The sequence below is a fragment of the Platalea leucorodia genome (genome assembly GCF_965183815.1).
Source record: "Platalea leucorodia genome assembly, chromosome: 9".
Lineage (NCBI taxonomy): Eukaryota > Metazoa > Chordata > Aves > Pelecaniformes > Threskiornithidae > Platalea > Platalea leucorodia.
The window spans coordinates 5,397,777-5,424,294 of NC_138831.1; the positions used below are offsets into that span (position 1 = coordinate 5,397,777).

The 26,518-nt window shown below is 47.5% G+C and overlaps 1 protein-coding gene across 5 annotated transcripts; it reads left to right on the forward strand.

Moving 5' to 3' along the window:
• Positions 1–578: 578 nt before the first annotated feature.
• Positions 579–26,294, forward strand: QRICH1 (glutamine rich 1). 5 transcript variants are annotated; one of them, XM_082321606.1, is made up of 11 exons: positions 579–702; positions 1,667–1,775; positions 5,382–5,711; positions 15,394–16,413; positions 19,980–20,157; positions 20,783–20,937; positions 21,736–21,850; positions 23,168–23,276; positions 23,631–23,782; positions 24,473–24,563; positions 25,356–26,294. In XM_082321606.1, exons 3-11 carry the CDS (start codon positions 5,403–5,405, stop codon positions 25,546–25,548), a joined length of 2,322 nt encoding a protein of 773 aa, XP_082177732.1. In that variant the 5' UTR covers positions 579–702; positions 1,667–1,775; positions 5,382–5,402; the 3' UTR covers positions 25,549–26,294. The 5 variants fall into 5 exon arrangements, with proteins under 5 accessions (XP_082177732.1, XP_082177734.1, XP_082177735.1 ...); XM_082321608.1 differs by having other exon boundaries at positions 1,715–1,775; XM_082321607.1 differs by lacking the exon at positions 579–702 and adding an exon at positions 1,118–1,533.
• Positions 26,295–26,518: the final 224 nt, after the last annotated feature.

The window sequence follows — 26,518 nt, forward strand, 5'->3', positions numbered from 1 at the left end:
GGGGAGGCTCTGCCCAGCCCCACGGGCCACCTTAAGCGGCAGCGGGGACGGGGAGGCCGCGCCGAGCACATGGGCACGTTAAAGCAGCCCCGGCCCGGCCCCACGCTGCGGGGGACCCCTCGCCCCGCGGTGCCGCCCGGGGGCGGCGCCCGCCGCTACCGGCCGCGGAGGCCCCGCCGCCCTTCCCGGGGAGCGCGGGCGCTGGGGTCTCGCCCACCCGTGGGGCGACGCGGGACCTCGCTCCGGCTGCTGCGGGGGGGGGGGGGGGGAGGGGGCGCGGCCGGGCCGCCCCCGCCTGGCGCGGAGCAGCGCGGGGGCTGCGTGGGGGAGAGACCCCTCGGCCGGCGGCGCCCCACGGCCACGCGTGCCGGTGGCGTCCCGAGCCCCACGGCCGCGACCAGGGGCTGCCCCCCTACTCCTTCCCATAGGAATCCTCGCCCCCCCTCCCCCCCGTGTCCCGGACCCACGCGTGTCCCCCCGCGGAGGGCGCTCCACCGCCGGGGCGAGGCCCCTTTAAGGTGCGGGGAGGGTCCGGGCGCCGAGTTCTCGCGGGACTTGGGGGCCGCGCTCTCGCGAGGCCGGGGCCATGCGCTGATTGGCTGCGGGGGGTTGAATGTAAGATGGCGCCCAGGGAGCTGTGAGGGGAAAAGACTCGGGGCCGAGGCGGCGGCGGCGCGAAGCGACGGCGGCAGCGGGGCCGGGGTGAGGCGGAGCCGGGCCACGCCGCGGCGCAGCGGGGCCGTCGGGCTGGGGGGGAGGCGTGCGCGGCGCGGTGCGGTGCGCGGCGGCGGGGCCGGGCGGGGCCTCCCGTCGGGCGCGGGGGGGGGGGGGGGGAGGTGGCGGCGGTTCCGGGGGCGGCGCGGGCCCGGCGGGGAGGGGGAGGGGAGGGGGCGGCGCGGGGCCGCGCACGGTTTGGCCGTGCCCCCCCGGTTCGCCCCCTCCCCCCCCCCCCAGCCCCGGGCAGGGCGGCCCCTTCCCCGCGCGGGCACGGGCGGCGGCAGCGCGCACCGGAAGGCGCGGCCTCCGCTTCTGCGCGGCGCGGCCCTCGGCGGCCGCCGTCCGCGGCGGAGCCCCCAACATGGCTCCTGCGGCGGGGCGGGGGGGGGGGGGAGGCGGCGGAGCGGTGCCTCCCGTGGGGCCGGGCCCCGCCGCCCCGCCGGGGGAACAAAGGCGGCGGGGAGCGGCCCGGGCAGCTCCCCGGCCGTGCCGCAGGAGGAAGCCCCGCGGGCTGCGCGTCCCCCGCTCGGGCAGGGGAGAGGCCGAGCCGCGGGCGATGATCTCAGGGGCTAAATATGGAGCTTCGCCTCGGCTGGGCCGGGTGGCGGGGCCGTCCGTGTCGTTGCCGTCTGTCCCGGGCCTCCTCCGCTCGGCCGGGAGCACCTGCGGGGGGGAGGAGGGGGGACCTCTGGATAGGGTTACTGCTGCTGCCTTGTTCTAAGTTCTGTCTTCCAGTAACTCCGGCGTCACCGCAGGGTGACCGATGTGCTCACACACTCGTTCCCAGTAACACTTACCAGGCCGAGGGATACAATGGTTAGGAATTGGGCATCTCGCAATTCTTCAGTAGGAGCTGCTAGCTGCCTGGATGATCACGTTTTTCTTTTCTGATTTTTTTTTTTTCTCTTTTAATGGAATACATATTAAAAATAATACGGCTTTAATAAAGAAAGAGGAACTGGGGATGGAAAGGGCTTCTTTGTTCTGTCTTCTCCAGAACGTTACAAGTCTAAGAGCTCAGGACAAGAGCAGCAGAAATACATGCAACATGGTGACTGGTGAGTCCAGATTGTCCACATGCTGCAAGTTGTGTGTGTGTTTTCAGTAACCTCAGTCTAAGTTTTATGAACTAACCGTATGTGCTCATGATCTCCAAAGAGTTTCTTGAACTTGTTTCCTGGGAAGAATGTAGTTACGCTGAACAGGGAGGAATTACCTCCCTTTGTCGGAGAAAGCTTATTGCCTGGGTGCTTTTTTTTTTTTTTTAGTATTTTAAAATGCAGTATTAAAAACATGCTGCCAAGATCTGGTGAGGATGGGTGTTTGCTGTTTCTAATGCGTGTCTGCGGGATAAATGGAATGTGTAAATTAGTACGTTTTAATAACTAACGGTAAAAGTGGCAACTGCGGCAGCAAGCTGTGTGTGTTGCCCTACAAAAGCCTGTCGAATGCACACTTGAGCCTTAAAGAGGTTTTCTGTCCTAAATGCAGGTGGGTTTGGTTTTAATAAATAAAATTTCTGGGAGTAGAGCGTTATTTTCCCAAATCTCCTTCTAGACCCGGTACCTCTGCTGCCACATAGGGTTTTGTCAAGTGCAGTTTTGAGTGGTTCAGTGCTTTTAGTTAAATAACCCCAGCCAGCCTTCAAACTGACAGGAACGACTCTGGGAGGAACTTAGTCCAGCCCACACTGTTACCTGAGGCGTCTTTAGCTCCTTTCTGGTTGCCAGAGTTGGGGAGCCGTAGAGTAAACCAAAGGAAGATCCTGCTGCTGTTCCGGAGCGGGAGCAAATACCGTGTGGCGCGGTGGGGTTCTGATCCACGTGTGGGACTTCAGGTGTTGCAGCAGCTCAGATGAGCGTTTCACTGCTTTAGGCATTAGTGGCTCTCAGTGTAGTAACTTTAAGCAAATATAAAGGAAGATTTTTTTCCATGTTAGAAGGGAGATTCCTTCTGACAGCTTGTGACAGAGGAAGATTTGCTAGTAGGGGAAGATTGGCCTAGTAGGCTCTTGATTTTGATGCTAAAATTAAGCATCTAAGAACTCATTAAGGTGGAGCAGCCGAGCAGGGTCGAGAATTTGTATCTTAAGAAATCAACGCTGTGTTTGTTGTGCTTCCTGGTGGTTGGAAGAGGTAGGTGATGGTTTGGTGGTGGACCTCTTCTTGATCTTTGGGCCTGCTGCTTATGCGTCTGAGTTTCTGGTGGCTTCTGGTTTCTCCTGCACAGGAGCATGATGTACATGGGAGCAGCTCTGGATAGAAGGGTTGGAGTTCCAAAAGTAAGAGTGGGGGCTAACGGATAGCTGCTGTTGAAAACAGTGGCCCTGCTGACGTCCCCACTCTCTCCCTTGACAAGATTAACAGAAAGCGAGTAACTATTCCCTGAGCTGTTCCAACATAATAAGCCCCAATGCAGGAGCAAGGAAGAAGGCAGGACCTTTGCTGAGAGGTGAGCCCATCCTATTCAGCAGTAGCTAACTGTCAAAGGGCGCCTGTAGCGTTCGTGTCTGGGTTCCCAGCGTGGTGTCCTTGAGGCTTGTTCCTCAGAAGAGTCTTCCCTCTGAAAGCTGTGTCTGCTAGTGCACCTCAGAGTGGACATGCAAAATGATTCTGCTGTTTGAAAGCCTCACTGTAGTATTGAAGTCAAATATTTGCAAGTTCTAAGTAGAAAATCAGGACAAGTTAATCACTCAAAATCTGTTTTCCAGCTTCAGAGTGTGTAACAGAGCCTTTTACAATTAGATGCAAGATGCATTCGAGCGTGCCTGGTCTAGGTCCTGCCTGAGTCACTGAGGGTGCATGAACAAGGTTGTTCTCTACTGGTTTCACCCTGGACATATGGTCACCTGGGAAGGGGTTAATAACATGTCCTGTAGAGGTGTAGAGTGCTCTTGGGTGGCTCCTGGAGGAAACCTCAGTCAGCAACTAAGTGAATAGTCGCACTGGCTCTATCGCGAACAGCTGGCTTAAAAATGTGTCAGATCAGAATCCCTGAAAGGCAGGAGAATTGTTTTTCTGTCCAGCTGTGGGCTCTACAGGAGCTTCTGTATGCTGATTTTTACAGAGTTGTTGGATTTACTAAGTTAACACTGTTAGCTGGTGCTTTTTATGATGCATGTTTTAAGAATATTTTCCGTAGTAATCTCATACAGCAACACATGTTGCTTAATAACTCCAGAAACTATAGATACAGTGCAAGTTGCCTCATGTGTGTTCCCCTTACCTTTGATATTCATTCTTTCTCCTGTGAGCCTGGTCCAATGCACTAGCCATGAACCTCCTCCATGTAAACAAAAACTTCTGTGTGTTTAGACTGCTGTCACGTAACAGTAAAGAGTGGTTAGAATTTGCTCTAGCTCCCACTGATTTTGGTGGGAATTGGAGCTGGAGTTGTGGAGTACGCTTGGGCGCCACTGAGAGCCTAGAGCTAACTTCCATTTTCACACAGGCTGTGGCAGTCTTATGTTCAACCGCATATTTCTGTCTTGGTTCCACTTTGTTAAATCACGGTAAAATAATATAAAAGGTTCTGCTTTCGTACCTATTCTCTTTAGAACTACAGTCATAATGTACATATAGTGATGTTTGTCCTTTTTCTTCCTTTCTGCAGCTTGATCTAGTAGCACTGAATCACCTCTTCTAGTCCCTAATCTTGTGCTGTTTCACATCTTTTCACAACCATCTCATATCTGGTAGTGTTATAGCTCAAATCTATTTATCCTTTATCGAGACTAATTAGTGCCTTAGAAACAGCCAGTATACTCACTGCAGAAACAATTTGTGGGTTTAAACAAGACAAGTTAATAAGAGAAGAATGCTGTCAGGGTATACCCTAGAGCTTTCTAATGTTCTCAGGTGGAGTCATCTTTTTTGTTGTTTTTTTTTTTCCCTTGCTCTCACTTCCTCCCCGATCATCTGATTTATTTTTCTGTCTCTCTTTTGTCTTCATACACGGCATGTTTCATGTTAACCTCTTCCTATATTAAAAGGACATCAGGAACTGATGCTGCTGTTGCCTTTGTCATTTCCAGAGCTCTGCCTCTCCGTGTGTGTAGTTCCCCGTTTGAGGAATCTCTTGATTCCAGCACTTTTCTTTTGCTTGCTCTGTTCAAATCGATAAGGCTGTCCTAGTCCTAATAGCAGTGGGCCGAATGCTGCATCTGATGCTCTTCCGTTGTGCTTCCCATTAGCTGCCTAGAATAGAACTGCATGGCCTGACAGAACATACTGCTCGGTTCTCCCACCTCCGTGGCTGCGAAGCAGGGCCACACATTGATTTCTAAGCTTCTCTCGCTAATACTGCATGCTGCAAACAAGTGAAATGTGTGACTTGATTTTTTTTTTTTTGTCTGTTATGGGACTCGCCTGGTCTGGGTGAAGTACAATGCTAGAAGATTTTACACGGCAGTGAGCCCTTTGCATAGTACTGCAGTTACACCTGGTTATTATTCAGACTTCCCTGAGCTGCTAAGGGTTAATCTGAGAAATGTGTAGTAGCACAAGATGCCTCGTAAAACTAAAGCATCTGTCTTGGGCATCTGGCTGTGCATGGTTGCTAGTTTTCAGGCAGTACTCGGTATGAGATGTTAGTTACTGGAGCTGGGAAGATCCTTGCATCAAAGGAGTGCTGTAGTTAAGACTTTAACTTTCTCTTTCCTTAAGGAACCCTAAGGACCTTGCAATATGAATAATTCTCTGGAGAACACCATTTCCTTTGAAGAATACATCCGTGTGAAGGCGCGATCGATCCCCCAGCACAGGATGAAGGAGTTTCTGGACTCCCTTGCTTCCAAGGGGCCGGAAGCTCTGCAGGAGTTTCAGCAGACGGCCACCACCACAATGGTCTATCAGCAGGGTGGCAACTGCATTTACACGGACAGCACAGAGGTGGCTGGGTCTTTGCTTGAACTTGCTTGTCCCGTGACAACCAGTGTCCAGCAGCAAACTCAGCCAGAGCAGCAAATACAGGTTCAGCAACCCCAGCAAGTCCAGGTAAGCATCTTAAATATTCTCTAAATGTATATATGGCTTGCTAACCCATGGAGTAGTGTTCAGAGCCAGCTACTATCTAACCTGAAACCACAGGCAAGCACTTAAGAAGCAAGGCCAATTAACTTTATATAGAACAGCACTATTTCCCTTTCATTTAAGGAATTTGGTAGTAAATTCCTCTCTTGACCGTGCCTCCATTGAGCCCCGCCGCAGGAGGAGTAGCATACATAGCAATGTAGTGGTGTAACCTATTGGAGAAATGGTTGACAGTTCTGGCATGTACACAGCTCCCTGAAGCCTCGCACTCTGCGTGAAGCTGCTATAAATACCACCCCCCTCCGCTGGTCTTGCTTTATCTGGTTGTTCTGGGTGGTCATGGGATCTTAACTCGTCTTCAGGTTTGTTTTTTTTTTTTTTAAATGAAATCAATAATCTTTAAATGATTTTGCTTGAATATTCTAAAAGTTGTAGTTCTTGAACTAACTTTTAAGTCGGGGGGGAAAATGCAGGGACGTCAACTTACGTTATGAATCAGGGAAGATACCTTTCAGGAAAGGAACTCTAAAGGTTTCATATGTGTCAAGGTAGATTATTCCTTTGCACAGTGGAAGGAGCCTTCTCCAGTATTTTTAATAGGTGTTACAGTAATTTGTATTAAGTGAGCAATTCCAGTACTGGAGCGGGACACACACACACACCCCCCAAACATGTAACTTAGAATAACTGCTCTGGTCCTCAAACACATTTCTTAAATTGAAGATTTTATAGGTGGCAGGGCATTTACTAAGGTTCTCTTATGATATGTGCCCAAACAGCTGAGCGCTCTCTACAGCTGTAATTCTGAAACACTTCAGATTTGAATCTTTCTGCCTTCTGTGGCATGAATGTAAAGTTGTGAGCTTTCCTCTTTTGCAATAAATGAGGGTATGGAGATACAAATTACTGGCAGTGTGAACTTGCTGCAGTGCAGTAGACTTGTGCTAACAGCTTACTTGCGTGCTTTTATCCTACAGCAAAGGCAAACTTACCTCTTTCACTGGGCAACTCATCTCCAATTACTCTTTATTGAGTAAACGAACGCTTAACTGGGTCTTCTGTAACCTGTTGCCCTACAGTAACTTATGTCGCAAGGCTTTTGAAGAATAAAAGCCTCTAGTCTCACAGACGTGACTTGGATCTCTGTGTGAGTCTATTAAAACTGATCAAGGGTGCTTTCAGTTCTGCCAGCTAGCACGTTTTTTGGGAGAAGTTCAGTAGAAGAACTAGGAGGGTTGGCTTTTTTGGGTACCTCAGCCTTGAAGGCAGGCAAGGCCCCCACACCAGTTGTGGAAGTCGGAAGGAATCTCTTTTTCTGCCCCCTGCCCCGTGACTGCCTCCTTTCAGATCTAGTCGAAGTTCAGGCTTGACCCTTGCAAGCCTTCTAGTAACAGAGATAGGGAGGGAGGTCATATGTCATATGCTCCAGAGAAAAATGATCTCCTGACCTTCTTGAAAATAACCATAGAGTTGCTGCCAGAGACCTGTTACTATTTTTTAAACTGAATGGCCTGCACCCTGAGGAGTCTGAAAAATACCTGATGAAAGATTTCGACAGCTTTCCCGAAGAAAGTTGTCTACTCTCTCTCCCTTGTTTTTGTTGTGACTCTGCTTTAAAATATCTGCTTTCACATCTGTCAGTACAGATGATAATGAGTGTTTATGTTGCTACCCTGCTGCTCACTTTAGGATGTTCCAAGCCCCCAGAACGCTTAGGCCGCGCATCTGGTGCGAGATATGGCTGCAGCTTTTGTGCATCAGCAGTGCGACTGGGTTCATGTGTATTTGAGCAGCTAGCTCGGAATTATCTTGAAGTGAATGAATTAGCCTTACTTTTTTGCAAAGATGGGGTGGAGAGGAATGTCTTTACCCCTTTGCAAGAGTGTTTTTCTGTCTTTCAAGATTTCTTACCGAGATGTGATTTATGTTAAACCCACGATTTAGTGTTCGCCTGTCTCCGGACTGTCACTGTGGCAGCAGTAGCAGAGCACGGTGTCTGAACAAAGCTGAATTTTGTTGTGACTCTGGGGTGACAGTGTTCCACTGGAGCAGCGCACCTGACCCAGCTGGCTCGCTTTGCTAAAATACTACTCGTGTTGTACGATGAGAAATTTTGGTCATCCGCTGAAGCCTCTTAGCTTTTGATCAAATTTATGTCATCCCAGTACTTGACTTGATAATCTGTTTAGTTCTTGCTAATCCAGTTGCAAATCAGTGGAGGACCCTTTGAATGACTACGCTTATGTCTGGCAGCGTGGCAGTGGAGCTGAAGGTGACTAATAATATGACCAGTCAGATGACCTCACGGTTGCAAGTGCTGATGACAACCTTACGATCATAAAGACAGACAGACGATGCTCAGGTTTCATCCTAGATGTTACTTGCTGTGAACAACCAAAGGCAGTGCGTGACTGCTTGCTGCTTTTATTTATCCTGGCAAAATCAATTTCCTGTTTGAAGAAGTTGCCACCTTAGGGTTTTTTGCCTAAAAGGTCCAACAAACTGTTGCCAAATGTTTATTTTAAAGGCTGAGTGGATGCAACTGTTGGGTTGTATACTAGTCAGTGCTCCAGTACAAGTGTCTTGGAGCTTCTTCAATGCCCAATATCACAGCGGTGCCATTAGTGATCTTAAAGGGTTTAGTACATCAAGTTGTCCTACCCTGTGCTGCAGGTTGCGAAGGGCTGTGTTTTGCTTCAGTCAAGTAAGAGTTTTATCAGCTCTGCCTTTGGTGGGATTGTTGCTGGCTGGTCTTGTGCATTGAGGCCATTGAATTGATGATGCCAGCGACAAGAAGTGTTAACACTGGCTTGCTTACTGAATATGATATTTCTGCAGAGGTCAGTGAACCTGTTGCGGCTTTTCCTCTTCCGCAAGAAGATTGAACTGAAAGAATATCGGAGGACAGAAAGTATCTTTGCTTAGGGTACATACAGCGCATGTGGGGAAGATCCTCAGTTTCAGCTTTTTGTTAGCACAGATGGCTAGGTGGCAAGAGCTTCTTGGACAGGGCTTGAGGGGAGGATGCTACAGGTGAGCAAGATCACAGAACTATGTAGGGAATGGTTAAATGCCTGCATAAAAAAGGTCTTTCAGTTAAGGCTTATGCCTTTCTAATTGCTCAGTTCCTTATGTGTTTGCTGTTCAGCTTTTACCTTTTCAATCTTTCCCCCAGTCTATTCTGTGACTTGGGGCCATTATAGGAAGCTGGGCATTATTAATGACATAAGGCAGGGAAAGATGCCCTTAAGTAGCTCAGAAGAAAATCTTATCTCTGGCTCTGCATAAAATACACCGTTCCTTCACTTCTGCTGGATGCAGCTTCCCCGTGACCTGGTCTTGGTTCTGAAGCTTAGCCTGGAGGTAGGGCTCCTATTCGCTTAACCTCTGAAAAGCATCCCAATAAGATACTAGCAGCTAGTATTGATTAGCATTTGCTAGGGCTGAGTGTGCCACTTCAAAGAAGGGTTGTAGTCGAGAGTGGTGTTTTCAAGGTGTTGCCTCCTCGTATATGGAAGGAGGTTCCTCTTTGAGAGGTAAGCTGTTTTGTTTTCCCTGGTTCACGTGTTTTAACTGTTTTAGGTCTAAATCCTGCCACAGTGTACAGCTTGACAATGTAATCTTGATATTGTAACTGTTTAAACACGTGCGAGGCCTAATTTGGCCTGTGGAATTCTCTCTCTGATGGTGATAAATGAGCAGAGGAAAAACCTGGAGTGAGAATCTGTCTGGCACTTGTTCTGAAAAGCTGACTTGTGCACTCCCCATAGCCCTTGTTTACTTAGACAGATAGCAGAGGACTTCCTGTAAAGTAGTTGAATAACAAGTTCCAACGCTTCCTGCTACTTCGGTGATCTGTCTTTTAACCTACTCTATACTTCAGATCTGTTTTGTACTTGTATGTGTGCTCTCTGGTGTAACATTAGAAGGAACCCTTTATTACAGTCTTGGTTTTGAACACTGGAGTCGCTTCAGCTTAGGACTGTTGTTGAGGGAAGTGTATTTTAAGCCTCCTTTCCTTAAATTGGGCTAAAAAATGAGATTGCTCTTCTCCTGCTCTCACTAACTTTTTGTCCAAACATTTGACTTCTGTCGGCTTGCTCAGGTGTGGAAGTTTGAGGTGCACCGACGTTACTTTGGGGGGTGGGTTTGGAGCGTATTTCCCACAGCAAGTTTGCTGCCTGCCCCCACTTACATCTCCTCGGTTTGGAGCCTGTCATTTGGGATTCCCATCAGGTGAAACTAAGCCATAAGATGCAGTATTGTTGTGTCTAGGTGTGTGTCTAGCTCAGCTGGTGGGCAAGGCTAGACCTAAGTTTGAAATAGTCTTCTGGAATATATAGTGTGGACACCTCAGTAGGTCTGAAGGTCTGCTCTTGGTGTATCCTACTACTTGCTAGTGTAAACGTAGCTTCAGAAACCAAGACGTGTTTGTGAAAAGAGGCATCTAAGAGCCTGTCAGGTGCTCTAGGGTAGGCTAGATGTCAGAAAATCCATGCAGGCAAGAGGTGGTATGTGTACTGATTTGGAGTTAGGTTTTAGGAAATATTAGGTGATCCAGTCAGTCCACAGATGAGATTTTTTTTTTTTTGCTTGGGGATTCTTTCAACTTAATTGTTTCAGAACTGCAGTTCTGCAGTCTGATTCCTTCCTGGGCAGAGAGTCTGCACAGGGCAGACACGTTATGAATCCTCCTTGAAAGTTTGTCAGTTAGTCTATCAACCATGAGGAAAAAAAAAACTTTTGGAAACCAGGCTTCAGCTGTTCCCATGCTTGTGGAGTTACTTATTTTCTCTTTGCATGTGCTCAGTTCTAGACAGAATATGTTTTTGAGCCTAATGTGACAGAAGATTTCCTTTAAAGGAATCTTAAAAATTTCGTTCTGCCCTCCTGTTACGATGCAGGGCTGACTTCTAACGCTTTTGATTCTCTAGTCAACTGGTACTTGGTCCAACTTCTAGCTATTTTATGGTAAAAAGGCATTTCTCTGTGTGATGGTAGCCTGCTGGGAAGTGATTGTTTTCATGCTGTTAGATCCAAAATTCTGGCAATAAGCAGTTTTTCGGTACTGGTAACTTGGCACATTCCTCTCTTGCACCAGTATAAGCCAGGAATTCCCGGCATAACATGTTCTCACTTTAATCTTCAGCATAAGGTGAAGATTTAAAGTCCTCCCTGTTGGTCTTGGCCTGTAAACTTAAAGCATTCCTCTTTGTACAGTCTTTTAAAAAGTCAACCGCTGATGATGTTTACTGCCATTCTTTGTCCTTTTTTTCTCAGATAGCAAGTTAGACAATGAGGTCAACATAAGAAGCTCTGGTCTCAGACTGGGTTGAAATCTGTAAATCTGAAATGAATACTTCTAGCGCTCCTGGGTACAACCTACTTGAAAATAGGGAGGGGTATACTGCAAAATACGGTTGTTAAAAATGGATGTGTAACTCTCAAGGGATGCGTAACGTGCGGTAGGTAGAGCTCCAATACCCTTTTAAATAGGCGCAGCCTCTAGTCAGAAGCATGGTGTCTGCAGTTTGCAGCATGGAGAACTTCCAGCGATTCCGGAGTTCTGACTTCTTCATCTTGTTTGGGTCTGGGCTCGTTCTTTGGGTGTTAACAATAACAGTGTGTGAACTCTAAAGCAGTAGCAAGACATCCTAGTTGTGGGGGTTAGGGTTTAATCCTGGGGGAGTATCGTAGGGCCTCAGGTCATGATTGCTCATCTGCTGGAAGTGATGGAGGTTGCCCATGACTTCTAGAGACAGTAAGCTTAGGCTCTAACGTGGTTAATGCTTCAGACCTGCGCCAGGGGAGGTTTAGACTGGACATTAGGAAGCATTTATTTAGAGAGAGGTCTATCAAACACTGGAGCAGGCTTCCTAGAGAGGTGGTCGATGCCCCAAGCCTGTCAGTGTTTAAGAGGCATTTGGACAATGCCCTTAATAACATGCTTTAGCTTATGGTCAGCCCTGAAGTGGTCAGGCAGTTGGTGATTATTGTAGGTCCCTTCCAACTGAAATAGTCTATTTTATAAAAGCAGAAGGAACACAATGCTGTCTTGTCGGGTATGTTCTTAGACCATGCCTCTCTTGCTGACAATGCCTCTTGCTTAAACCTATTCCGTGACCTTTCTAACTGCTCTTATGTGATAAAATTGTTTCAGCACAGGAGTGGACTTTCAATTCTTACTGCTAGGAAAAAAAAAACCTGGTGTCTTTACTTTGTATATGTTACAGCAGTAGCAGTAATGTAAAATTTTGGAAAGAAGGTGGGGGTACTTTTAAGGTGTTCTCAGTCAACCTGTGCAGATTCTGAAAACACACTGCAGAAGTACAGGAAAAATTACACATTTATCTCTTTCTGTGACATGACTTTGGATCCTAGCAGATAAAGCAAATGTTTCTTATGTGAAACTGAAAATATATCAGTGCAGTAACGCACATTTGTCTAGTCTTGGGCCTTTGCCCTGCAGATGATCTTTTGAACAAGGACTTCAATTCATAGAATCATAGAATCGTTAAGGTTGGAAAAGACTCTTAAGATCATCGAGTCCAACCGTAACCTATCACTGCCAAGTCCATCACTAAACCATGTCCCTAAGCACCACATCTACCCGTCTTTTAAATACCTCCAGGGATGGGGACTCAACCACTGCCCTGGGCAGCCTGGGCAGCCTGGGCCAGTGCCTGACTGCCCTTTCGGTGAAGAAGTTTTTCCTAATATCCAACCTAAACCTGCCCTGGCGCAGCTTGAGGCCCTTTCCTCTCGTCCTATCGCTTGTTACTGGGGAGAAGAGACCGACTCCCACCTGGCTGCAGCCTCCTTTCAGGCAGTTGTAGAGAGCGATAAGGTCTCCCCTCAGCCTCCTCTTCTCCAGACTAAACAACCCCAGCTCCCTCAGCCGCTCCTCATAAGCCTTGTGCTCCAGACCCTTCCCCAGCTTCGTTGCCCTTCTCTGGCCACGCTCCAGCCCCTCCATGGCCGCCTTGGGGTGCGGGGCCCAAAACTGAACACAGCACTCGAGGTGCGGCCTCACCAGTGCCGAGTACAGGGGCACCATCACCTCCCTGGTCCTGCTGGCCACACTATTCTTGATACAAGCCAGGATGCCGTTGGCCCTCTTGGCCACCTGAACACACTGCTGGCTCATGTTCAGGTGGCTGTCAACCAACACCCCCAGGTCCTTTCCCACCGGGCAGCTCTCCAGCCACTCCTCCCCCAGCCTGTAGTGCTGCATGGGGTTGTTGTGACCCAAGTGCAGGACCCGGCCCTGAGCCTTGTTGACCCTCACACAGTTGGCCCCGGCCCATCGATCCAGCCTGGCCAGGTCTCTCTGCAGGGCCTTCCTGCCCTCCAGCAGATCGACACTTCCACCCAGCTTGGTGTCATCTGCAAACTGACTGAGGGTGCCCTCGATCCCCTCATCCAGATCATCACTGAAGGTATTGAACAGGACCGGCCCCAACACTGAGCCCTGGGGAACACCACTGGTGACCGGCCGCCAACTGGATTTGACTCCATTCACCACCACGTCCTGGGCTCGGCCATCCAGCCAGGGACTAGGACTAGGGACTATATTAGTGATTGTTAAAGTCAGATATTTTGGAGAATACTTGTCTTAGAGGTGTAATTGAAACTGGTTTTCTTAAACTGAACTCTTAACTGGGATCTGTGCTTGGCCCTGTTTGCCCAAGGCAGTACTCATGCTGTAAAGGCAGTACTGAAGAAGCATCCCATAGGTGACTTCATCTTTCTCAATTAACTGCCTGATCAAATCACTCATTGATGCAGCTTTTTGAACTGTCATGCTGACACAAGGTCATATGATTCTTGTTACCTTACAGGAAATTATTATAGAAAGTGCATGTCATCTGCATTACAGTATACTGCATATAGTTCCCCGCAGGAACCTGTAAAATTCCCTGTTCTTCCTGGAAATAGAATTAGTTCTTAACAGGAGGTGACTTATAAAACTGGTCTGCAAGTGGTGCATTTTGCCACCCCACTTTGTGCCTTAGCAAGTCTTAATTGGCTGCAAATGAATCCTTAACATTTTTTTACGACTTCTTAGAGGTGATGTTGGGAAGTGAGGTTTCATGTATCTGTGCAATGCGGACTGGTGTGGTAGTCCTTTTTGGTATTGTCCGGCTGGCTAGTGTGGTGTCTCTGTGTGAATGCTATGTTAGCTTGACTGGCTCTAGAAAGCGAGGTAGAAAAGGGTGAGAGAACATGAGTAGGAAGACATAGTTTTGCAACTAAATAAATCTGTGTTGGCTTCAAACTTCATATGGCCCTCATAGATGCCACTAATAAAGCTCTACATCTCTCCATTGGATTTGAAAGGAGAGGTTGAGTAATTAATTCCCTCCCTTAAGATACAACGTTAAGGCAGCCCGGAGAAGCAGATGATCATGGGAACCTGGGATATCACTTTTAGGATAAGGCAAATGCCACCAAGTGGCTGTGTAAATGTGGGGGGCAAAATGGTGAAGTGCCTGGATGAGGAGAGCAGAGCTCACCTCACTCGGTGCCCTGGGAGTGAAGACACCAGCTGGGCTGGGTTCGAGGCCTGGATGTGAAGTTGTCGAGACCTGAGCTTTGTGTTGGAGGCTACCTCTGACTCCTGGCCGTAAGCCTGCTCCTGGGCTGCTGCTAGATAGCCTGACAGACCTTAGACAAATGAGCGTTGATGTGAGAGGGTGTGATTTATTTTTTTATTCTTTTTCCCCTAAAGTAAAAGGAAATGTGTTTGGGTCCAAGTCTTAACATATTTTGTCCATGTTATTCAGCATTGTGTAAGTGCATGAGCTAGAAAATACAACTGAGTAATTTGGACAGTAAATGGAATTAAAACAGAATAAGTAAATAATGAAAAAAAGAATTGGTTTTAATTATCACTGCCAAAAAAATACTTCTGAAGTGTAAAAAACATGCTGCAGCGTTGCCCCTTAGCGCATGACAAAGATTCAGGTTGAACTTGCAGCTTTCTGTGTTGACACCTGCTTGTGTAGCGTTACTCTTAGTGGTTGATTTCAAAATAATATTTCTGTGCTTTATGCAGAAAGAGCCAAGTGCTGGTTTCAACTTACCCATATTTCTTACTGCCTGTCCCTGGCAAGTGATCCTGCGGCCATTTGGGGGACTGGGGTTGAAACCAGTAAAACAGTCTTCAGAGCACAGTAAGAATGAGGCAAGCTCCTGCATTTTGTAGCAAGATAAATCAGAATTGTAATGTGCATGACCTTAAAGTCTTGCTATTGCAAGGCCTATGCAGAAATAATATTTTAGCAATGCAAATAGCTTTGAAGACTCTCTTGGCTTCCAAGGATGCAATCTGTTGGCTTGAGCCCACAGAGCTTTGAGGATGGAGATGCAGCTCACGCGCTGTGCTGAGATGCGTGGTCATGTGCAGTGCTGAGCAACCACATCATCTACCGTACTGCTCTTATCAGCCAGGCACTTCTCGAGTAACTCGGTTTCATTTTCCCGAGATCTTTACTAATGGATTAATACATGGAGTCATAAAACTGAGCATAAAAGACCTGGAGCATAGACCTCCCTCCAGCGACGGCCTGTCTCTGTTGGTGGCCCCCCCTGTTGAATCACTGGCACTTGCCGATCTCTAACTGCTGAATTGGTGTCGTTGCAGGTTCAGGTCCAGGTCCAGCAGTCACCGCAGCAGGTCTCCGCCCAGCAGCTCTCTCCACAGCTCACTGTCCATCAGGCTTCGGAGCAACCGATACAGGTCCAAGTGCAGATCCAAGGCCAGGCGCAGCAGCAGGCATCCCAGACAATACAGAGTCAATCTCTTCAGAGCCCCAGCCCGTGTCAGCTGCAGGCGGCTCAAATCCAAGTGCAGCACGTGCAGACTGCCCAACAGATCCAGGCTGCGGAGATACAGGAGGAACACATACAACACCAGCAGATCCAGGCCCAGCTTGTGGCAGGACAGGCCATTACCGGCGGCCAGCAGATACAGATCCAGACAGTCGGAGCACTGTCGCCTCCGCCTTCTCAACAAGGCTCTCCACGAGAGGGAGAGCGGCGGATCAGCACTGCTAATGTCCTTCAGCCGGTGAAGAAACGTAAAGTGGATATGCCTATTACTGTATCGTATGCTATTTCAGGGCAGCCAGTTGCCACAGTGCTGGCCATTCCTCAGGGCCAGCAGCAAAGTTATGTCTCTTTAAGGCCAGACTTGTTAACAGTGGACAGTGCCCACCTGTACAGTGCCACTGGGACCATTACTAGCCCCACTGGAGAGACTTGGACCATCCCTGTTTACTCTGCTCAACCACGTGGTGACCTTCAGCAGCAAAACATAACCCACATCGCCATCCCTCAGGAGGCCTACAATGCCGTCCACGTCAGTGGCTCGCCAACGACACTGGCTACCGTGAAGCTGGAAGACGACAAGGATAAGATGGTGGGAAGTACTTCAGTAGTGAAGAATTCTCACGAGGAAGTGGTGCAGACTCTTGCTAATTCGCTCTTTCCAGCGCAGTTTATGAATGGCAACATCCACATTCCAGTGGCAGTGCAGGCCGTGGCAGGGACGTACCAGAATACAGCACAGACGGTGCACATATGGGACCCGCAGCAGCAACAGCAGCAGCCCACACCCCAAGAGCAGGGGCAGCAGCAGCAGCAGCTACAAGTCACTTGCTCAGTAAGTTAAAACTGCTTCTCCGTCTCAGTCCGTGATTAACAACTCGCGAATGTTGTGGAGAGGGAGTGTGCCAGCAGACAGCTGGTACCTAGGAAGCAGCCATGCGTCTGTCCCAGTAGCCTGGGCGTGACGTAGGGCGTTTGACTCCTGATAGGTGTAGGACTGCGATGCGTTCATGTTGGTACATAATTATAGGATGCAAAGCTTGCCAAAAGAAACTCAGTCCTGATCTTCGTAGTGCAAATTAATAGATACGTGCTCATTGCTAGCCTCTTCATAGAGGTCTGCAGTCTTGTCCTGAGCTGTTCTAGGGGTTGCAGTGGAAAGGCAGGGATGATTGCATGCCTTACTTCGCTGCAAATATCCTAGTCACCTAGTTATCAGTTACTTTGTGTTATGCAGCACATGGAGTCCACAGCAGATCCAGTGCTCAGGTAAAGTGTCGAAACCTGACTAGTTGTGAGCAGACTTCATGGATGAGGTGTACCTATCTGTAGCACCGTGTCCTGCTCCTGGTAAATGCCTGGTGTGCAAGAGCACAGTAACGAGCAGTGGCAAGTAAGCATCTCTTCATAGTGCTTGGCAAACCTGGCAGCCAAATGTGTTGCTGTTTTTTTAAAGGCTTTGTTGCTAACTTTAAGCCATAGATTATTTTGAATTCGCTTTTAAAACTTGACTCATTAGGGCTATTAATGGCCTCTCTTATATGTGCATTGGATGTAATTTATCTTTTGTTACCAGAAAGTGAAAAGCAATTGATCTGTCAGAGCTTGCTTTTGCTGAATGGAATGAGGGCAAAAATATCCAAGTCTGCTAGCATAAATGTTGTTATAAATTCTTTCCAGTTTATAAATAACAATGTTGGCTTTATAAAGGCATATATGTCCTCTACTTCATCAGTAAGCACTGAGACAAGGAGGATGACGACTTTCTGTAGTCATGGCTGACAGTTTCCGAGTTGATTGTGGGCTATAGCCCACCGAGGTCTTCACTGAAAAAGGCTCCCTACATCTCGAGATAACTTTCGGCTGCTGGATGCCCTCTTTTGTAAAGCTGTACTTTAAGCTACAGCTTATGGGTCTTGTAATGTGTGGGGTTTTGTTTGACTGTTTTTTTTTTTGTTTTGTTTTGTCATGTTCAAAGAGCCTTCTGTAGCTCACCTTTTCCCTGTATTAGTGCTTTAGAGATCACTTCATTCCTTTCAGCTACTTGAACAAACTAAGTTGACAGAACTTCTTGCCTTTCTGCTAAACAGGATTTTTGGACTTGTTCTAGGGGCTTCTAAGAGCATGAGCCACATTCTTGGGATCCTTTAACTCCATAATTTCTTCAATGGTTACTTGTAAACCTTCTACTAATGCCGCGTGTTCTTGTGCACAGTGCTCTGCAATTCTTGGGTATCAGTTTTCTGATCCTAATTTTCTGGAGTACTGGCTGTTGCCTAAGCCCCTAAACACAGAGGCAAGTCCAGGAGGGTACGTGTTCTTCCTCTAAGGGGGCAATAAAGCTACTATAGGTGAACATTGAACTTTTGGGGGTTGTACCTCTCACAGCTGTGAGACTGAGAAGGAATTTGCTTGCTTGCCCCACACTGTCCTCTGGCACTGTGCTGCTGTGGGATCTGGGCAAGTTGCGACTCTTTTTTGCTCTATTTGTGAAAAATCTAAGTCGCCTAAGAAGCATCTGCCAGTTCAGCCCGCGTGCCTGCCTTCACACTGGACGAGGTGTCTGCGAGGCCAGGGCAGAAGGTTGCCGCTTAGGCTGGGCTGATGGAGGGGGCTGGCTCTGAAAAGCTTTCCGCTCTCTGGAGCGTAATGGGGCAGCACGCTGGAGGAGAGGGGAGGCTCCTGCAAAGACAAGGTGTCGGTTCACCCTGGGACTCCTGGCCTCTTTTAAGACAGAGGCTTGTTTGACAACTTAAACTTTGTCACCGTCTGCCTTGATAAAAGCTAGACCTTTTCAGTCACAGTCTCCCTCTGTAGCTGTGGTAGACGCTGCTGGTGATGCAGGCGCTGATAAGCAAAGAGCTATTGAGAGCTGATGCAAAAAAAGGAAAACCAACCAGAGGCAGTCAGAAAGCTCCAGTCTCAGGCTCTTGCAGGCTTTGCCTCTTCAGCAGGTTTTTTTGTTGTACTAAGTAAGGTACAGGTATTACTAAAGTCTCTATGCCATTTTCATTATGGTCCCTACTACTGTCAGAGCAACTTTCACTGATGATTGACACTTGGCAGTATCAAAGGAAAAGTTACTTCATTATAACAAAGCCTTGCTTTTGGGGGTGGCTCTTAAGAAGGAGAAAGCAAAACTGTTCTGATGTAAGAATTGCTATCTCTCTAACATTCAGGGTGCCAATGAGAATTTGATTAAGAGCTGTAAAGCTTCAAGTTAATCTGCTTAATTGAGGTAGCCGTGAGACTTTCCGTGGCATGGGACTGAGAAGCTGTAGTGAAGAATGTAGAGTGAGTGCAGCTGGAGGGCTCACTGCTCTTTCTGGATAGGTGCCATCGGTTGCCTGTAAAATAAGTTTCAGTGTGAGGTCGTAATTCTTGGTGACTTAAGGTCCTGCTGCAAAGTAAACTTCTAAAGGGTCTGGAGACCTTTTAGGTCTATAGTAGGTCATACAGTAGCTCTTCACAGAACAGTAGCTAGTCCGCTCTAGCAGTATTTGGTAGTTTGAGAGCATTTCATTGCAACTGAATTAATGTTTTGATGCTGGTGTTCTAGTCTGGTATTACTTTAAAACTCTTACAGATTAATTAATCTTGTCAGCTGTCGCGTAAGAACAGGGCATATCTATTCTGTCTGCCTGTTACGTACTGAATAACAAAGAGAGCCTGCCCTCGATGGGCAAGGGTGGGGAAGGATGCTAGCAGCGTACAACACACAATCGTACCCAGAACCTTGCTGAGGGCAGTCTGGGTTTGGAGCAGCAATGGTCAGCAAAGCTGATGGCACCTTGCTCTTCGCTGCCGGGGGCTGGCGGTCTCTCTAGCTGCTGTGTCTCAAGGCTGTGTTCACGAGGGGCCTTGGGCCACTCTTGTTGTAGCGAGATGATGGACTTCAGTGGTGGTTCAGAGTGACAAGTTGGCCAAAGCCAAGAAAAAATGCATCGGAGCAAACGGGGCTCCATAGTCATCTGTTTCGGTGTTTGAGGGGAGACCAGAAGTCTGCTGTTGAGAGGACTTTAGCCCTGTGAAGAGCCTTGCCTTTGAATGTGCTGGCTGGCTTCTTAATGCTATTGCAGCAAGAACAGCTCGTGGCTGTTAGGTCTCCTGTGATGTTCTGCAGGACTTCTAAATGCATCAAATTGCAAGTTGTGTGGATTTGTAAAGGGGTTATAGATATGTCCATTCAAACTAAGCGTTCTTGGAGAGATGAATGCTCTTTTGCAAGCAGTGATTCAGGTTAGACAGCAAAAGTTGCATTCCTTGGCTTAATTTCTTCTTAGAGAGGAGTGTTGTAAAGGGCTGATACCTTGGGGCTAGAGGTAGTGCGGCATTGCTTGTTTTTTGTCAAACTGTTGCATATCGAAGTGTTTATATAAACCGAAATGTTTTCTTTCATAGGCTCAAACTGTTCAGGTTGCTGAAGTTGAACCACAGCCGCAGCCACAGACTTCACCTGAACTTCTACTTCCAAATTCTCTGAAGCCGGAAGAAGGGCTTGAAGTGTGGAAAAGCTGGGCACAGACCAAGAACGCAGAGCTGGAAAAAGAAGCCCAAAATAGGCTAGCACCTATTGGAAGTATGTGTGATGACAACATGGCCTGCCTTTCCTTTCAAGCAGGATTAGGAGTGACTAAAACATTAGCTCTTTCCCCGCTCTGGAAAACACATTTGTTTAATCACTGATTGTTTTCACATTTAAATTTTGATTTACCCTGCAGGACTAATTATTGCATGCTCCCACTGCCGTAGGACATGTTCCAAGGGAGATATTAGGTCTATGCTGAGCCAACTTGAGCACCTAGGCTGGTAGCAGTAGAGAAGGGCACTGTGTGACTGTGGTGCACGGACGAACAAAATGGCTGTGAGTGCCAGGCAAGCTGGTAGAGCAGTCGCGGAGCTGCTGTTTTCCTGTTGCTGCAGGGCAGCCTTTCATTGCAGACATAGTAAAAGAAGGCAATAGACAGGCAGTTGGCAGGGCAGAGAGTCTTCCTGTCAGATTCTTGCCCATTTATCTTTTAGTAGATCTGACAGCCTAAGATTTTGATTTATTTCAGCTTGCTTTATTATACTGGGAGAATGAGGTCGTACTGGGCCTGCCAGATAGAATGGCAAAGCCGGAGATGTGGGAAATCATTCCTGAAAGATTGGGAAATAATATGGCTTTATGGCTTCAATAATATGGCTTTGTTTTGTTTTTCCAGGGCGTCAGCTGCTGAGGTTCCAGGAAGATCTCATCTCTTCAGCCGTGGCTGAGCTGAATTATGGTCTATGCTTAATGACACGAGAAGCTCGAAATGGTGATGGTGAACCCTATGATCCAGATGTGCTCTACTACATCTTCCTGTGTATTCAGAAGGTAGGGGGAGGACAGCTGTATCCGCAGCAGAGCCGTGCGTGTTGTCTGCACGCATAGGGAGGATTCTCTGTTATAGAAACAGAGACTGTGGCTTCTATTAAGCTTCCCAACAATTTCATAAGAAAAAAGTCTTTGCTTTAAAAAGAAAAACAAACAAACAAATAGATGAAGTATAATTAGTGCACAGCAATGCTTTCGTCTACTGAGTTAAGTTTGTGAAGAATTGTTAATAACAGAGTTCAGTATCATGGTGAGAATAATAAATCCTTTGTTTTTTTGGCGGCGGGAGGAGGGTTGGATGATGTTTGAGGAAGTTGTCAACGTCAAAACTTGATCTAGTTGAAGCTTTACCAGGCGAGAGCTTAGCTTTGCGGGGTGTGGGAGGTCTGACCTGGTAATGTTAGTGGGCTTTCTGGAAGAGCTGCAGGAACAGAGCCAAACTTTGATAGGAAAATTGAGTATCTCTCTCCTTAACCTGAAAAGGTGGTGTCCAGAGGACAGTCATTTGAAATAACTTGCAGTGAACGCACCTGAAATAAAAGGTGAAATCCAACCAGCTTTCCTTTCTACGATGGTTTTTTCTTTCTGTCTTGGCGTTCCCATGACAGTAACTGAGGTTACCTACCCTGTACTGGCCTTGGTGCAAGGGTCCTCGCCCTTCTAAGTAGAATGCATTAGTCTTCAGTGCTGTGCTCAAAAATGCTTGACTAACTGGGTACGTGGGCTCTTAGGATAAGGTCTGGTCTGAGGAATGTACTTGCTACCACTGTGCTGGACCGTGTTGTGAATCTCTTACAGTATCTCTTTGAAAATGGCCGAGTAGATGACATCTTCTCAGACCTCTACTATATTCGGTTCACTGAATGGCTGCATGAAGTTCTCAAGGACGTACAGCCCCGCGTTTCCCCTCTTGGTAAGAACTTTTGTTTAAGAACTTTAAAACTTTCCGGAGGTTGGAATGTTTGAACTGAACTACAGCATGAGTGTAGTCTGAACAGAAACCCTTTCGAGGTACTTAACGTCCCTAGGGCAGCTCATACTGGTCAGGGAGAAAAACGTTGCGTCTGCAGTGAATGCTGGGGTTGTTGTGCATGTCAGGCTCTAGCCCTGATTGTCGCTGAGGATTATTCGTCTGTCACTTGTCATCCATCGGAAGGCAGATTGTTGGGACTTTGTAGTGTCGTGAGATTGGCTTACTTGGAAGCCAGCTGATCCTTGATCCGAATCAAGCTTCCTCATCTGAAGTACTAATACATTTTGCCTCTAATACGTATTGTTACTTTGGGAGATAATACAACGCTGTCACGTTGCCATGTAGCCAGATGGATACGGTCTGCAGGAGCGACGAAGTGTCAAAGAAAAAAACAATGCGCGATTAGAGCCTCGAATGCTGCAGTCAAATGCAGCTCATCTCAACCCTGCGTTTAGAAGATGATGGCAACAGGGGCGGGGGGAGCAGTTCCAGAAGAGATGGATTTTTAACAGAGCTGCGTATGAGAACTAGATTAAGAAATTCATTTTCAGAGCACAGAAACCTGGTTTCTCATTACTTCACTCCCTTTGATCTGATTAGATGTCAGGGAAGAAGCTATTGCTTGTGTTCAGAAAAGTAGCTGACGTTACAGGCTAGATGGCGAAGTAGCACCGTGAGTTTTGGAGTCCTTTTGTTTTCACTCTGGCTGTTTGATCTGTGCTTTGTCATTCCACAAGCCCCGGAGTTCATACTGCTGTCTGTTTTTCTGTTTATCTGTGTATTTGGAGTATAGTATTTCTCTTCTACACAAAGGAAAAAAAAAAATCTGAGAATCAAAGGATTACTCATGTGTCCAAATACATCACTTGGCACTGTGTGCTGACTAAAGCTGCGCACAGGGCCAAGAGCTGATTTGTTACACTGGCCTGCCTGCTCTCACATATTATTGGATTAGGAGCATCTGCATTGGAGTCGAGCCATTAATTAAAAGCTGTTTAAGTGCATATTTATTTCTCTCTGGGCTGGGATGTATAGGCGTATTGCGGAAGCGTACTCTCCGCAACTAGAGCTTGACGTAAGTGTACAAGTGTTTCCTAACTGTACCTGCTATTTAGCAAGTTATTTGTACAGCAGTGAATCTTGACATCAGCAAGGATCTCCTCCTCCTTCCTTTAAGATTTATATGTTCTGCAATACTTACAGACTATAGGATGCTGCCTGTGTTCCTGCTGTGACGCTGACTTCTGATTATTGCAGGTTATGTCCTCTCCAGTCATGTAACAGAAGAGATGCTGTGGGAGTGTAAGCAGCTAGGAGCTCACTCCCCTTCCACCTTGCTCACTACACTGATGTTTTTTAATACAAAGTAAGTACTTAGGTCTTTGGGAATCTCGGGGAATAAAAGAACTTCAAACGCCTTGACAGGGTTGGTAGGAAACTGCTGCACTGTATTAGGGCGAAATCAGGAATTTTGAATGGTTGCACACAGAGCCCCCTTGCAGCCCCATCAGGCAAAGACGATGCAGTACGACAAGGAAATGAGCCAGCAGAGGGGAAACTGAAGTTGTGGCTGTTGCATGCTTTGCTGCTGGAACAGCCATAAATTTGGCATTGGTTTGAGCTTCAGCTGGCTCACGATGAGCAAAGATAACTGCCTCGCTGTTGTGACTGTATCCTTTTCTTGCCTCTGAATGTTCTGTGTCCTCTTCTTGCTGCTCAGATACTTCCTGTTGAAAACAGTAGACCAGCACATGAAGCTGGCCTTCTCCAAAGTGTTGAGGCAGACCAAGAAGAACCCTTCTAATCCCAAGGATAAAAGCACGAGTATCCGCTATCTGAAGGCTCATGGCATACACCAGACAGGACAGAAAGGTAGTGTCTGGAAGTTTTCTTGGGGAATATTTACTTACTGGGCTTGAAGGAAGTGGATGAACCTGGAGATGCCTGCAGGTAGGGCTGTGAGGACCCAAGGCTCTGCCAGTTACCTTCAGCCTAGCAGCACGAGTTTTCTGTGCGTGCTGCCTGAGAGAGCGTAGTACTGCCTAATAACAAGCCTGGGGACGTGCCTTACCTGAGGCGTACGGGACTCACCAAGAGCTAAGGATAACTTTTTTTTGTTACTTTTGTTTTTTATGGGCAAAGGGGCTGTTGGGGGTAAGTGCTTACGAACAGAGGGAGAAACTTCTTTGGGAAGGCTTCTCTTATCTTGAGAACCCATATAGAATCCATATGTAAGTACAGTCTGTCCTCTTAAAAGCACAGACTTGGGATTCAGCTGAGGCATTGCAGTCTCCGTAGCGAGATTTCTCTCATTTTGGGGTACAGGTAGAGGAGAAATGGAAAGAAGGATATGGATGGGTCATGATCTTGGGATAAAGCAAGCTCTCTGTATGATGCTTTGGGCGTTTATAACCAGGTCCCTCTGCCCTGGGACAGCCCTATGTCCCTTGCCAGCTCTTGCACGGTGACAAGGCGCTTCAGAGCGCTGAGGCTGTGTGGCAGCGCTCAGTTTGCCGTACTCATGCAGAGTGTCTGACAGACTTCTGGGGGGCTGGTTTGTAGTTACAGATGACATGTATGCAGAGCAGACTGAGAATCCAGAGAACCCCCTGAGGTGTCCGATAAAGCTGTATGACTTCTACCTCTTCAAATGGTGAGAGCTCTTGTTCGTGTGTATAGTTACTCGTCTTCTGCGACTGTTAAGCCGCATCTTGTGGCTGGCCTAGTTTTCGGGGCTGTGTTTTATTGCTGGCACAGTTTCTACGTTTGCATAAATTTACTTAAATGGGGAAGGGTGTTGATGTGAGAGGGTGGGATTTACTCTGATGGCACATAAGTTGAACTTCTGTGGTATTTAAAAGAGACAAATCCTGATTTGTGAACTGGCTGCTCTTAATCTCCAACTCGCCCCGGAGGTTTGCTGTGCTAGCATGAGCTCGCTGTTCTGTCTGTGACTCGCGAGCAAGTCATCCAGAGGCATCCACTACTTGAGAGGAGATGAGGGTCCTATTCAGATCAGCTTCTGAACAAAAATGAGGACTTGCTTTGGAGATTGGAGGGAGCCTCAAAGGACTCGCCTCTCAATTACGATGATTCTGATAATTAATGTAAACGTTCCCCTGCACAGATGAGTCTGCAGATAGCCTGGATGTGAAAATACCCCATCCTTGCTTCACTCTGAAAGACCCCTAAAGCCATGTGTGTGTTATACTTGCCAGCGGGAAATAAAAATTACTTTCTTGTAGCCGTCACCATGGCTTTTTAACCTTGGCACGGCCTAAAATCTTTGGGAGCACTCTTGCCCCTAGATGTAACCCCATACCTTCATGCCTCATCAGCCAGATGTTCACTGCCAGGGTTTGTGAAGCCTGGGGCGAGGACAGTGGCGGTTTCTCCCTCCCAGGACATGCCGTTAGCCTGGTTATTTCTGATCTTCCTCACGCAGCCCCCAGAGTGTGAAAGGCCGGAATGACACGTTTTACTTGACACCGGAGCCAGTGGTGGCCCCCAACAGCCCGATCTGGTATTCCATCCAGCCGATCAGCAGAGAGCAGATGGAGCAGATGCTCACCCGGATCCTGGTGATACGAGAGATTCAGGAAGCTATTGCCGTGGCTAATGCCAGCACCATGCACTAAGGCATCCTTCTTGGCTCAGAAGGGGTGGGGCGGGGTGACGGGGGAGGGACAAGCAAAGATAAATTGTACAGACTTTTACACTAAAGGAGATGCCTAAGTTTTTGGTTTTTTATTGGTGTAGTTATGAAGCCCTTTTAGGCTTCTTCTCTTTAAAAGAATCTAAAGGAAAACCTACCCATTGTGTATCCTACCCAACACACCAAACTGTTGGAACCATTGGAGGCTGCATATCCCCTGCGAGCTGGGAGCTGTGGAAAGCTGCTGGTTGACTCTGGTTTTTTTTATGATGTAGAAAACATGAACTACAGGATTGGCCTGGATGGCTGGGGCCTCTGTCTCCGCGGAGCACGTGCAGCCTAGAGGGCACAGAATGATGGATGGACCTGCTCAGCCAGTGGAGGAGAGGCAGGCATCTTCTTTTCTTGTGCTTGGACGTTAATTTGCTGTTATCTTGGAAGGAAGAGGAGAGAGTGAACTGCAATTGTGATTTATACAAAAAAAAAAAAAAAAACCAAACCAACGATTTCTATTCAGACCTTTAAGTGACATTTTTAGATGTTAAAAGTACAAACTTTACCACACTCTTCTTTTTTGGCCTAACATTGAGGCCTTAAACCTTGAGGCTCCTGTGCCTGATGGAATTCTTGTAACATACACTTGTGTATCATATAAAGATACCACCCTGTTTCTCTTATGTATTCTTACTCTAGTTGTTTATTAAGAATGACGAGCACGTCTTTTCAACATGCCATTGAACAATGTGTCTTTATTTGGGGAAGAGTGAGCTGTGAGGGTGGGGGGGGTCATTATACAAAGATCAGTTTGCAAACTGGTTGTTTTCATCCCTGTTTGTGCTTTCCAGCTCGACTCCGCTGGACTTCTTTCACCCCTACAAATTAGGAAGGTAGAAGGGGATTAACTTCTGTTTGAAGGACCTGAATGTCTGCTTGCTGATGGAAGCTCAGTGTCA

Excerpts from the sequence above, each read along its gene's own strand:
- QRICH1 (XM_082321606.1), top strand. The coding sequence starts at position 5,403 with ATGAATAATTCTCTGGAGAACACCATTTCCTTTGAAGAATACATCCGT. Across the intron at positions 5,712-15,393 it reads AGCAACCCCAGCAAGTCCAG|GTTCAGGTCCAGGTCCAGCA; the intron begins GTAAGCATCTTA and ends GTGTCGTTGCAG. Across the intron at positions 24,564-25,355 it reads GACTTCTACCTCTTCAAATG|CCCCCAGAGTGTGAAAGGCC; the intron begins GTGAGAGCTCTT and ends TTCCTCACGCAG.